The 12,846-nt window shown below is 37.7% G+C and overlaps 1 protein-coding gene across 1 annotated transcript; it reads left to right on the top strand.

The window, feature by feature from the left end:
* The first annotated feature begins 232 nt into the window (after positions 1-232).
* Positions 233-12,066, top strand: LOC110813225 (Per1-like family protein). Its single transcript, XM_088220419.1, has 6 exons — positions 233-493; positions 6,608-6,702; positions 9,878-10,139; positions 10,251-10,447; positions 10,918-11,105; positions 11,576-12,066. Exons 2-6 carry the CDS (start codon positions 6,608-6,610, stop codon positions 11,860-11,862), a joined length of 1,029 nt encoding a protein of 342 aa, XP_088076545.1. The 5' UTR covers positions 233-493; the 3' UTR covers positions 11,863-12,066.
* The last annotated feature ends 780 nt before the right edge of the window (positions 12,067-12,846 follow it).

The following is a 12,846-nucleotide window of genomic DNA, read 5'->3' as shown; positions in this document are numbered from 1 at the left end:
TGCTTTTGACAGTTGGCAATTTCACATGTCAACAGGTGGCTGATTTACTATACAATTATTTTATTTTATTTAATAAGTATCTCAAAAAAAGAAAATGACCATTTTAAAAAAGTTGTTATTGAAATACAAATATCCACTTATGAAACATATAGTATTATTTAATTCTTCTATTTTCTTTCCTTAAAAAAAGTACATTTTATTTTCTATACATGCTATAATTTCTTAAAGACGAGATTTTTAATTTTATTGCTGCAGATACAAACATGCCCATTCAGAAATCCCGTTCTCATCTTTGGCCTGTCTGCGCAGGACGAAGCTAAAGTCTTCTCCTTCTTCCCACTACATCAGCTGCCTGTTTTCTTATCGGAAGCCCTTACTACTGCTCACAGAACGCAGCTCTTACATAGCTAGCCAACAATTCTAGCCGTGAGCGTCACCAACGACTACGTCTCCAAATTCCACGATTAGCTTTTTCTTTTTATCTCGATTTCAGGTGAGCATCTTGTTAAAATTAAATATGCATGATCTTTCCGGGCATAAAATTTTCGGTTAAAGGAGTGTCTTTATGGACTAGTTGCATGGCAGATTTGAATAGAAATTGGAAAAGAGAAACTTCTTGTTTTGGTAAATCTGTGTTCTCGTTTAGGTTTTATGCAAATCTCCTTTTTATGAACTATTTTTTTTGGGTCAATTCATGAAATTTTGAGATTGTGGTTGCTGAAGATGCGTTTCTTATGGTCTGATTTGGAGATGTCCATTTAGTTGAATAAGAAAGTAGTTTCTGATTTCTTTCCAAAGGCAGAAGTAGATGTTTGGAAATTCCATTGGTTAAATTTATGATCAAAGAAGCACGAGAGTCAGCTGAATGAATTTGTCGCTCTTCGAGATCAGCAGTGGAATCTAGTGCAGCAGTGGAGCAATACTCGAGGGTGAACTACTTTTAATTTTAGTGTTAGGTTGTGAGTTGGCATAGGTTCTTAACAGTGATTCTATATTAGGTTACAAGATTTGGGAATGTCCATGTTTAAAGGAAGATTTAGGAAGAAATAATGGAATTAGTAGAAAAAAGAAGCAGAGATTGCAAAAGAAATATAATTTCAAATGGAGTGGAAAAAGGACGTGTTGTAATGAGAATTTGATAGATGCCCAGAAAAACGCAAGACGGATTGTATGAAAGTTTCTATGTTTGGGATAGAAAAATCCACAATTTTCTTGTTAATTTATTCTCCCTCATCCATAATCTGATGGGGTTTTAAATAGGAATGGAAACAACAACTTTTCCCTGCTATCTAGAGAGCACAACGGCTAGTAGCAACCAAGAAAATCTCAAAAAAAAGATAAGATAATGCTGGAAATAAATAATAAAAAAAAAACAGAGAAGCTGATGCTAAATAGTTGACCGGATCTTGAGGGAGTTCTACTTGCTTCAACGATACCAGAATCAAAGATACTTGGGATTCTTGCTGATCTTCTGGTTGTATCATTGCCTCCCTCTTTTGTAGGAACCTTGTCCTCAAGGTTCAAGTGGCCAAATTTATCTATTAGTTTTTTGCTATTTTCTCAGGTAGCTTCTTTTGGGGGCAAATTCTTCCATTGGAAAAGACTTTCCTCAACAATTTTTGCTCTCCTTTTGACCCATCGGGTCTCCAAAATGGTTTGGGGTTACAGTAGTAGCTCCCCATCTTCATATATTTTTGGTAGATTTTCAGTAGGGGCAATTGCGTCACCAATATATTTTTTTAACATGGAGACATGGAAAACGGGATGGATACGCGACCCTTGTGGAAGTATAAGCTTGTAAGCAACGGGGCCAATTCGATGGAGGATCTGATAAGGCCCGTAGTATCGACATGCGAGCTTTTGGAAGGCTCTCTTGAAAACTGTTTGCTGACGATATGGTCGGAGCCTGAGAAAGACCCAATCGCCCTCCTGAAATTTGACTTCATGTCGATGGGCATTGGCAGTGGCTTGCATGTGACTGTTGGCTACTTGTAAATTAGTTCAAAGTTGTTTGAAGAGGGCATCCCGGTTACAAAGCTATTGGTCAACTTCATTGACAAGGGTTGAGCCGTCTTGGTAACGGGGAATGGGCGGTGGTGGTCTCCCATATAAGGCCTGAAAAGGCGTCATCTTGATAGAGGAGTAGTAGGTTGTGTTGTATCAAAATTTAGTCCAAGGAAGGAGAGAACTCCACTTGCGTGGTTGTTGGTGGCTTAAGCACCATAGATATTGTTCTACACTGCGGTTCACAACTTCTGATTGTCCATGTGTTTGCGGATGGTAGGAGGAGCTCATTCAGAACTGAGTGCCAGATAACTTAAAAAACTCTTGCCAGAAGCGGCTAGTAAAGTAAAGACTAGATCCCTATCACTAATTATGGAGCGAGACATACTATATAAATTTACCACATTGTCCACAAATTTTTCTGCCACGGTCTTAGCGGTGTAAGGGTGAGACAAAGCGATAAAGTGCGCACTCTTACTAAGATGATCAACCACAACCAAGATAGTATTCTTTCCATTTGAGATAGGCAGTCCTTCAATAAAATTCATGGAAATATCATCCCATATTTGGGAAGAGATTGGCAACGGTTGGAGAAGGCCGGCTGGTGAGAGTGTCTCGGCTTTGACTCGTTGACAAGTGTCGCATGCCGCTACATATTCTTTAATATCTTAGTACATGGCTGGCCAATAAAAGTGTTGGGTCAATCTTTTGTAAGTTTGTTGAAAAACCGAGTGGTCACCGGTCAATGATGAGTGAAATTCCTGCAATAATTGTTGTGTGATTTCTGATTTAGGAGGGACAACAATTTGATGCTTAAAATAAATCAACCTGTTCTTGAGTGAAAAGGAACCACCTGCTGAGTTAGTGGCTAACTTGCGGGCTGTCTGCATATAGGGATGATCCGCAGCTTCCTGGATGATGTTCCATAGTTTATTTTTGGGCATAGAGATAGCGTGCAGGGTGGGGCTATCTTCCCTACGAGATAGAGCATCGACGGCAGAGTTGTCTTTTCCTAGTTTGTACACGATCTTATATTTGTAGCCAAACAACTGAGTGAGTCATTTTTACTGTTCTGGGATTGTAATTCGTTGGTCCAGCAAATGCTTCAAACTTTTCTGATCCGTGTGCACATAGAACTTTCTGCCCATCAAATACGGACTCCACAATTTTATGGCAATAACAATGGCAAGCATCTCTTTGGCGTATGTCGACCATGACTGCTTGGCAACGCCTGATGCCCGACTCAAGTAAGCTATAGGCTGCCCATGCTGAGTGAGGACTGCCCCAATGTCGCAACTAGAAACATCAGTTTCTATGATAAATGGCTCTTCAAAATTCGGGAGTGTCAAGGTAAGAGTTGTGGTCATAGTAATTTTGAGGTTTTGGAAAGCTGATTCTACTTCCTCGGTCCACTCAAATTGTTCCTTTTTTAGGAGATTAGTCAAGGGTCGAGCAAGAATTCCGTACTGCCGAACGAACTTTCAGTAATAACCTGTCAAACTCAAAAATCCTCTTAACTTAGTGATGTTGTTTGGTCGAAGCCAATCTAATATGGTCTTAATTTTGGTTTGATCTACCTTGACCCCTTGCGATGTGACTATGTGCCCCAAGTATTCAAGTTCCTTTTGCCCAAAGACACATTTTTTTAGCTTAATGAAAAATTAATGTTGCTGGAGGATGTCAAAAACTTGCTTAACCTGCTCAAAGTGCAATTCCCAGTTGGGATTGTATATCAAGATGTCATAAAAAACAATTAAAACAAACTTACGGAGGTGCTGGCGGAAGATGTTGTTCATGACTGCTTGAAAGGTGAAAGGGGCATTGCAAAGCCCAAATGGCATGACGATATATTCATAATGACCATTATGAGTGCGAAAGGCCGTCTTGTGAATATCTAATGGATGTTCCCTTACTTGGTGGTAACCTGTGGTGAGATTGAGTTTAGTAAAGAAAGCAGCTCGATGGAGTTCATCCAGCATGTCATCAACCGTAGGGATTGGAAACCTGTCTTTGATGGTGACTGAATTGAGGGCCCGATAGTCTGTACAAAACCTCCAAGTTCTATCTTTTTTGTGTACAAATAGCACCGGTGAGGAGAATGGACTTGCGCTTGGCCAAATCAGCTCTGAATCAAGTATGGTATTCACCTGTTTTTCAATTTTTCTGGAAATAGGCATATCTGTATGGCCTGACATTGACGGGTTCAACCCCTTTCTTCAAACTGATACGGTGATCAACGTCTCGGCTGGGAGGAATTGATGTGGATCCTTGAAAAGATCCTGGTACTGATCCAAGAGAGCTTGCATATCTGGATGGAGGTGGATCAGAGAGGTGTTTTCTGTCTGCAGATACACCGCAAACAGAGAGGAGTGTCGAAGCGTGCTTTTGGCGACTTCTTCAGCTGAAGCAATCTAGAGAGGTGGAGCGTCAAGGCCCTGTAACTGTCGCAGTCGACCATCCCACTGGAATTCCATGGTCATCCGACTCCAATCACACATAACCGCTCCCAATGCTTCCAACCATTGAACTCCAAGAACAAGATCGAGATCAGTTAATGGCAAAGCAAAAAGAGTCAAATGGAAGAGTATACCTTGGATGTTAACCGACACATTTTCAAATCGTCCGTGACATCTCATTGGATTACCATTCGCAACTTTGATCGAGAAGGCTTGAGTCGGAAATACTAGTAACTTCAGCAAGCTCGCGACTCGTTCACTGATGAAGTTGTGAGTTGAGTCGCTGTCGATGAGGATGACAATGCGTTCACTGCGGATGGTTGCATCAACACGCATCGTTTTTAGGGTGGACCAACCAGTGAAAGCATGAAGAGAAATTTCGGGCTCCTCTTCTTTCGGTTCTTCTTCTTCTTCTTCTTCTTCTTCGGTTCCTTCTAAGAGCAGGACTTGAGCTCGGCGGTAGCGGTGGCCAACGGTAAATTTTTCATCGCAGTTGAAGCAGAGGCCCTGCATTCGACGGCGCTGCATCTCTTCCCATGAGAGGCGCTTCGGGGCGGAATTGCAGCTAGGGTTGGGGACGGGTTGATCGGGTTACGTCTGACCTGATTGAACCTTCTCTGTCGACCCACTTGCACCTCCTTCATACAGGCCAAGCTGATTTCCTCTTTTAAAGATTTGGGCCTGAACATCCGAATACCTTCAGCAATTTTAGGCTTCACCCCGCCAATAAATGTACCCACCAAGGCCTTTTGGGTCCGGCTTCTCACTTTGTTGCCCAACCTCTCAAATTCTTTTTGATAATCTCGTAAGGGCCCGATCTGCCTCACTCTGGATAGGGTTTCGTTGAAATCTTCACATTTGGACGGCCCAAAACGAGCCCAAACCTCTTCTTTAAATCCTGTCCATGTCACCACTCTTCCTTCTTCTTGATAAATCCGGCGAAGCCACTGCCACCACTGGTTGGCTTCGCTGTCCAGGTGGAAAGAAGCTAGTTGGACTTTCTGCTCTTCGGGAATTCCTTGATACTAAAAGACTTGTGTGACGCAGTTGAGCCATTCGGTCGGGTCATCTTCGGAAAAGATAGGAAATTCCAGCTTGGTGAGTTTGGAGAAGAATGGTTGTCGGCCACTGTCATTTCACTCAGCTCCTTCGTCGCGATTTGGTCGTGTTCCTCTATTTCAGTTTGGGGTATTGCAGCTAGAGCCTTCACAGTTGATTAACAGAGTCTCTGTTAATCGTTTGAGGGTATCCTCCATTTGGTGAAGTTTATCGGTGACTCCAAGCTCCATCCGGCTGAAGATGTCCTGTAGTCCTCCAACGCTTTCTTCCAAATTCTCAATCATTTCCTTGTGCGACATGACTCTGATATCAAAATGATAGATGCCCAAAAAAACGCAAGAAGGATTGCACGAAAATTTCTATTTTTGGGATAGAAAAACCCACAATTTTCTTGTTAATTTAGTCCCCCTCATCTATAATCTGATGGGACTTTAAATAGGAATGGAAACAACAACTTTTCCCTGCTATCCAGGGAGCACAACGGCTTAGTAGCAACCAAGAAAATCTTAACAAAAAGGTAAGATAATACTGGAAATAAATAATAAAAAAAACAGAGAAGTTGATGCTGAATAGTTGACCGGATCTTGAGGGGGTTCTGCTTGCTTCAACGATACCAGAATCAGAGATACTTGGGATTCTTGCTGATCTTTCTTGCATATTGAATATGATATTTCCATTATTTCCGGAGTAATATGTAATAATTTAGAGTGATAGCAGTTTATACATGGATGTATATCTAATTTGATTGTGACCTAAAAAGTTGCATCAGATAGATATTATTGTTTCTAGATTTTTTCAATATATATATATATATATATATACATATATATTTGTATCTTTGGGTGTGCGCGCGCTTGAGATGTGTGTGTGGGAGCAAGCAAGTTCCCACGTGTTTTGAACAAGTTTAATTTGTTAAGTTCTTATAAAGGATAGATTTTATTACTTCCATCTCTTCTCTGAACGGAGTAGTGAAGGTACTGTCATTCTTTTTACATAGAGGATTATGAATATTGAGATCTTCATTTTACAGAGCTCAATGTTCATCATAATCTATTCTAACTTTCATGCTTAATTCATATTACAATCAGATGGTATACCACCATCCAGCCGTATTCTGTCTGGTGCTTGTATGCCTAGTTTGCGTTTCAGATGCTAGTGCTGGTGATGCTGATCTGCATTACAGGTATTCTCTCTAATGTTTCTTGATTTTTTATATTGTTTTGATATTTTGAACTCTACATTACCACAAACTTGTTCAGATTAATTTTTAAATTACAAGTGATCTCCTTCTATATTCACTTTGAGTAATATCTTTGATGTACAGTGACATCATTTTGTAACATAATTTTTAGCTTTATATATTAATAAGTCCTGCAATTCCATTGGATAACAAAGAACTGTATGTCATTAACTAACTAGTAACGTTTTTTTTTCAAAGAAAATTGGTAGATGAAGATAATGCTTCACCACCTAGATTCCCTGTTCTATCAAGATCTAGCTTGGCAATCTTGAATCTAGGTCAGTGGCTACTGTTGAGTGGTTGGTTACATGAATGCTAGGATTTGGTGCAAGGTGTTTGCTAGGGATGTCAGTTGGGTGTCACATTGATTTGTCCTCTTATGGACATTCTATATTTGCCTTGGTTTTAAGCATAACAAAGTAAACTAACAAGCTACTTAAGGTCCATTTAGATGGTTTTGACTTTTGAAGAGCAGGCGACAGAATTATTTAGGTGCTCTCGTACTATCCAAGCTTCAAAATTGTCAAGCCCTCTTGTTATGGATGGAAAGGAAAATGGAAAGGGAAATAGAAATGTGGAGGTCAGGGTACTCAAATGCTTAGTTAACTACAAAAGGATGATAAGGAATCAAGAAATATAGCAATTGCAAGGTTGGTGGTTTGTTGGAATGGCATAAATCTAGGCCTTCAGAATTTCAAGAACTTGCAGAAGATGATCTTAATGTGGACTCTTATTTTAGTTGTAGATCAAAATTCTATCAACATATACAATAAAGAACTTTTCCGATGAAATGTTGTAATGTGCGGATTGTTTCCCTTGTTGAAGTTCTAGGAGCAATAAAAAGTTAATTAGACTGTGGCTTATTTTTTTGCCAACCTTCCTTTAAAAGCAGTGTGAAATTATTACATACGGAAGAGATAAAACTTGCATATAAGTTTTGAGCTATATTAGCTTCTTGATAGGTTCTTTTCCAATTAGAAGGGAGGGGGTAGTTTGAGTAATTGACAGTAAATCATTTGATTTCATTTTGGGAATATGGAAAGAGGTCTTGTAGCCATTTTCATTGTTTAGCTGGATAAATTGGTCCTTCAGTTCCTTGTGTGGTCTATTGGGAGATAGGATCTTTGTCCTTCCCTCACAAAAAAGAAAGAGGAATTTTGTCGTGGATGAAGAAAAAAAGGTTTATTTAGGTTGCCACTAGAGGGGACAATATTGGTAAGTTGGTGGTATTGACTGAGAGGAAAAGAAGTGTTATAAGGAGATTGGTTTTTAGGCAGTTACGTTGATCATTGGTGGAGCCTTATGAAGGCCATTGGGAAGATTTGTTCTTGGTCGGTCTTGGATTCTTGTTAGCACTACCCATTGCAACACAAAGCTAGACATGTTTGTCAAAGTGATCCTTGTAATAATATTTCTTTTTCTGTAAAAATAATTACAATGGTTGGCCATCCACAATCCCATAAGCAATTCCATAAATTAAACACAATGGCAATTATCACAACCTCAAGAACAGGGTTAATAAGGATCAATGAGAGCATTAGTATTTTTTACTCAAAAGAAGTACATACTGGTACCTAATCATCCACATAAATAGGAAAATGACTAACAAAATAAAATTCTCAATTAAAAAAGAAGTAAAAACCTAAGAAAATATAATAACCCTAATCTAGTAATAGTCTAGAAACCTATGCTAGCTGGTTGGACATCATAGTCATTTATCATTCTATTATTTTGCATGGAGATACCTCTATATTGAAGCTTAGATGAATAAGTTTTAAGAACTTTTTCTGCCAAATTTTCAGCAATATTACTTCACATTGTCTATGGTAAGATTGGAGAGAACAACTCAATAGAATATGGATGCCTATTTTTTTTTTTTTAAAGAATATCGATATCATTGTCATAATCTTCTTCCAAAACAAGGTTAATCATGGTTTCTATGTATGAAAACATAATCTTATGGGAATTCCCTTGTAACCTCCACAAAATACTAGAACATCTTGACAGCCAGTGCTTCACATTCATATCTATCATCACACAGCATGATATAAATATTGAAATTCGTCTAACTAGAAGCAAGCTTGACTTTTTAACTGGACTTTCAAAAAGATGATACACTCTATCGAGGTAGTTGTTTCATTTGCTCATTGTTAGAGGATCATATACAGTTTTCTAAAATCTTTGTCCTCCATCTCCCAAATCTGTGCTGGGTGGTTAATGGGTCTGAGGATGAGTTATGGGCATGGAATGGGATTCCAGCAGTGAAGTCTAGGAGGAAGTTTTTATCCCTCATCCCCACATCAAGTTTGGACGACTTAGAAAGAGGAGAAAAATAGGAATTCTGAAAATTCCTCCTTTTTGTTTCAGTTCAGGACCATTGGCTCAAAACGCTTCATACTTGGTTTAAGGGCCACCCTTTTATGATGGTGCTGATGTTGTTGATCTAATAAATCTTTTCTTATTAAGGCATACATAAATTAATCTTAGCGATCTATTCTCTTTAAGAGAATGTAAAAACTTTGGGTACAATGGTGGGGGCCCCTTTATGCCTTTTAACACCTTTAAATCTTCATAAATAAAAGGTATCCCAGTTATCTCAGTAATGCATGAAGTACAGCTTCCATTTGGAATTCCAAAATACTGGATTTTGGTATCGCTATTTTTATCAATTGAGAAGTGCACCTTGAATCTGCTTAGATGGTGACTGCCCTACCAGTTCTGAAGAATGGTTTTTTTTTTTTTAAGATACGGAAAGTAGTCTAGTGTGGAAGAGGTTGCAAGACTATTCCCACTTATCATCAGCTGCTGCTCTTGCTCAAGCTCAGAAGGATAAAACACTAAATTTTGCTTTTTTTTTTTCCTTTTCTAAGAGTAAGAGATAATTGGAATTAGGAGTTGTGGTAAAGCTCCTTGTCCAAGCTAAACCATTCATTAATTTTCTCTGGTGTCGCTTAGAAATCATGATTTATATGATGGCCTCATCAAAATTTGCTTTGGCAAGCCTTGAAAGGTTAAGACTTTTGCATGTAAGTTTTTTTTTTTTTTTTTCATTTATGGCAATGTCTCATAAAACTTGATTACAGTATGATTCTTAAATTTGGTATCTTTTGGGTTTTAGAGCTTGTATAGAAGAATGTGAAAAAAGTGGATGTGTTGGAGAACGATGTTTTCCACACTGCAAGTTTTTTTCGGATGCTGCATCCTATGATGGTCCTTGGTACACGCAAGAGCCTCTTTACCTGCAGTGGAAGCAATGGGATTGTCAAAGTGATTGTCGTTACTACTGTATGATTGACAGAGAGAAGCAAAGAGAAGGGCTTGGTCTTGGACCTGTTAAATATCATGGTAAATGGCCCTTCAAGCGAGTATTTGGGATTCAGGTCTGCCTTCTGACATGCTTTTTGCCTATGTACTAATCTCTTCTAGGTTTCTTGCAGTGTGATCATGGTCTTCTATAGTAAACATTCTGACATCCTTATTCATTGATTTAGGAGCCTATTTCTGTGGCTTTCTCTATGCTCAACCTAGCAATGCATTTCCATGGATGGCTATCATTTTTCATCTTGGTGTACTATAAGTTGCCTCTGAAACCAGATAAGAAAGTGTACTATGAGTATGCAGGTTTGTGGCACATCTATGCATTCTTGTCAATGAACTCATGGTTCTGGAGTGCTATTTTCCACAGTCGGTAAGTTTTTCCTTTTGTTTTCCTTTTTTTTTTAAAAAAAATGTTATGCATATATGATTCAAGAATTTGGATTGTACAGGGGTTGGGATACAATTGTTTTCCTTTTCTCGATTTCCATGCTATTCTCATGGTGATACAAAGCCATCCAAGATTAGGTACAACTGAGTCTTAGTTAAACAAGGAAACTTGCTTGAGATTTATAATAAAATTTTGTTTTTGTTTATTCTTTTGGTCTCCTCTATAGATGAGATTAGAACTAGATAAAGATTACTAATAAAAAGAATAGGGTATGTGGGAACCAATAATTTCAGCGGTTATCTTTAGCCTTCTCTTCTTTGGCTCTTTCTTTTCTTTTCTTGCTTATTTCCTCACCTTCATCCCTTTTTTCCTCTTTTTTTTTTCCATTTCTTCTAACAAGTTTATTTGCACTGCATATCATCTCTTATACAATTTATCTGTTTGAACTGCAGAGATGTGGGACTAACAGAAAGACTAGATTATTCATCTGCAGTGGCATTAATTGGGTACTCACTTATTTTAGCCATACTAAGAAGCTTCAATGTGAGGGCTGAGGCTACAAGAGTCATGGTTGCTGCTCCTCTGCTTGCTTTTGTAACAACCCACATATTATACATCAACTTCTATGCCCTTGATTATGGTACCTTCTCTGTCCTTTCATATATTCAATTCTAAAATATAGCAACAGTCTCGAATTAAATTTTTGTTTATGAGAAACTATCACTTGATTCAGGCTGTTCATGTATTTGTATGTTCATTTTCTTTTTGATAAGATTAATCTAGTGAATTATACTTGATCAAGACAGCATAGTTTTGGGCCATGGCAACCATGTTTACTCTATTTAGTCAATAATATTATTACTCTTGCTAATCCCATGGATCTATATTTGCTATTTGGATGCGTATTCCTCTAATAGGGATTAGATATCCTGTCCCTTGGGGCTCACAAAGCCAAACACTTCGAACAGAAAAAGTAGTCAAATTAACCTGCTACTGCAGTTAGCATTGTTAGCGGGTTTTCCAGTTTCCTGTCATTTCTCTTAGGATTTAATCTCTCCCTGCACTATAGTTGTTCCTTGTGGTAATAACAAGATTTATGACATCTTACAGGGTGGAATATGAAAGTTTGTGTTGTCATGGCGGCTGCTCAATTAATTCTTTGGGCAACTTGGGCTGGTGTGACCCGGCACCCTTCTCGTTGGAAATTGTGGGTGGTAGTCATTGGTGGAGGCCTAGCGATGCTGCTAGAAATCTATGATTTTCCTCCATATCGAGGTTTTGTCGATGCCCATGCTCTTTGGCACGCAACCACTATCCCTCTTACCTGTGTATGGTGGAGTTTCATCAGAGGAGATGCAGTGTTTAGAACATCGAATCTCCTTGAGAAGGAAAAATAGCTACTTCTATAGCCAATAGCAGGAACCTAAACTTTTCAATTGTTTCCCCTGTTTTTGGAACGCCATTTTGTTGTAAGAATTTTTACATGTTTGCCAGGAAACTTGTATGAAGGAAATGTTAAGGTATTTATTTGGAAGGATTTCTTCTTCTACTGTCGACAAAAGTAAACTCTAGTTTAATTTAATTTAATTTATTTATTTAAATGTATATTCTAAGTAGTTTTTGTATTATCATTTTTACATTTAGTATACATTTTCTAGAGATAGAATTTAATTTTTTTTATGAAGAACTATATCTTCAAAAATTCAAATTGGTGGTAGAAGTAATCCAAAAATTAAAAAAAACAATAGTAATTAAGGTGGGAATTACAATTTTATTCACTATTCAGGTGGGTGGAGTGGCTTGAAATTTTTTTATTAAATTATAAATTATATTTAGTTCGAGGATGAAAAATGAAAATTTTGCTAGCAAATAATAAAATTCGAGATTAAATTTTGTGGATCTGGAAAAATGTCACTTAATTTTTTTTAAAGTATTATTTTCTTTGAACAAGAATTATATAAAACTAAAAAGATTTATATTGAAAATATAATACTTTAATCTTTGGTGGAAGATATATAGAATAAATAGATTGTTTTGAGAAAAATAAGTAATTAAAATTATATATAATAAATAATTTCACCAATACATTTATTTAAGATAAAACCATTTATCATTTTTCTTACTATTGGAGAATTTATGAAAACAAATTATAAAAATAATAATATCATACAGATCATAATTTCATGTACGACCAACAGCATAAAATATATCATAAATTCATATTTATTAACAATAAATGAAATCGTAACCATTTCTCGTTTCACCAGCCTATTAATATCCATAAAGATCCATAGGGATGTACTCGTTACGCGTGAACCCTTTCCCTTAACAGTCTTAATTACATAGCCGACTCCATAACCCGTCCAGTATGAGCGCCGAGA

The sequence above is a fragment of the Carica papaya genome, chromosome 5 (assembly GCF_054855325.1).
Source record: "Carica papaya isolate Zhongbai chromosome 5, ASM5485532v1, whole genome shotgun sequence".
NCBI lineage: Eukaryota > Viridiplantae > Streptophyta > Magnoliopsida > Brassicales > Caricaceae > Carica > Carica papaya.
This window is presented reverse-complemented; position numbering and strand designations above follow the sequence as displayed.

Excerpts from the sequence above, each read along its gene's own strand:
- LOC110813225 (XM_088220419.1), top strand. The coding sequence starts at position 6,608 with ATGGTATACCACCATCCAGCCGTATTCTGTCTGGTGCTTGTATGCCTA. Across the intron at positions 10,140-10,250 it reads AGCGAGTATTTGGGATTCAG|GAGCCTATTTCTGTGGCTTT; the intron begins GTCTGCCTTCTG and ends TCATTGATTTAG. Across the intron at positions 10,448-10,917 it reads AGTGCTATTTTCCACAGTCG|AGATGTGGGACTAACAGAAA; the intron begins GTAAGTTTTTCC and ends TTTGAACTGCAG.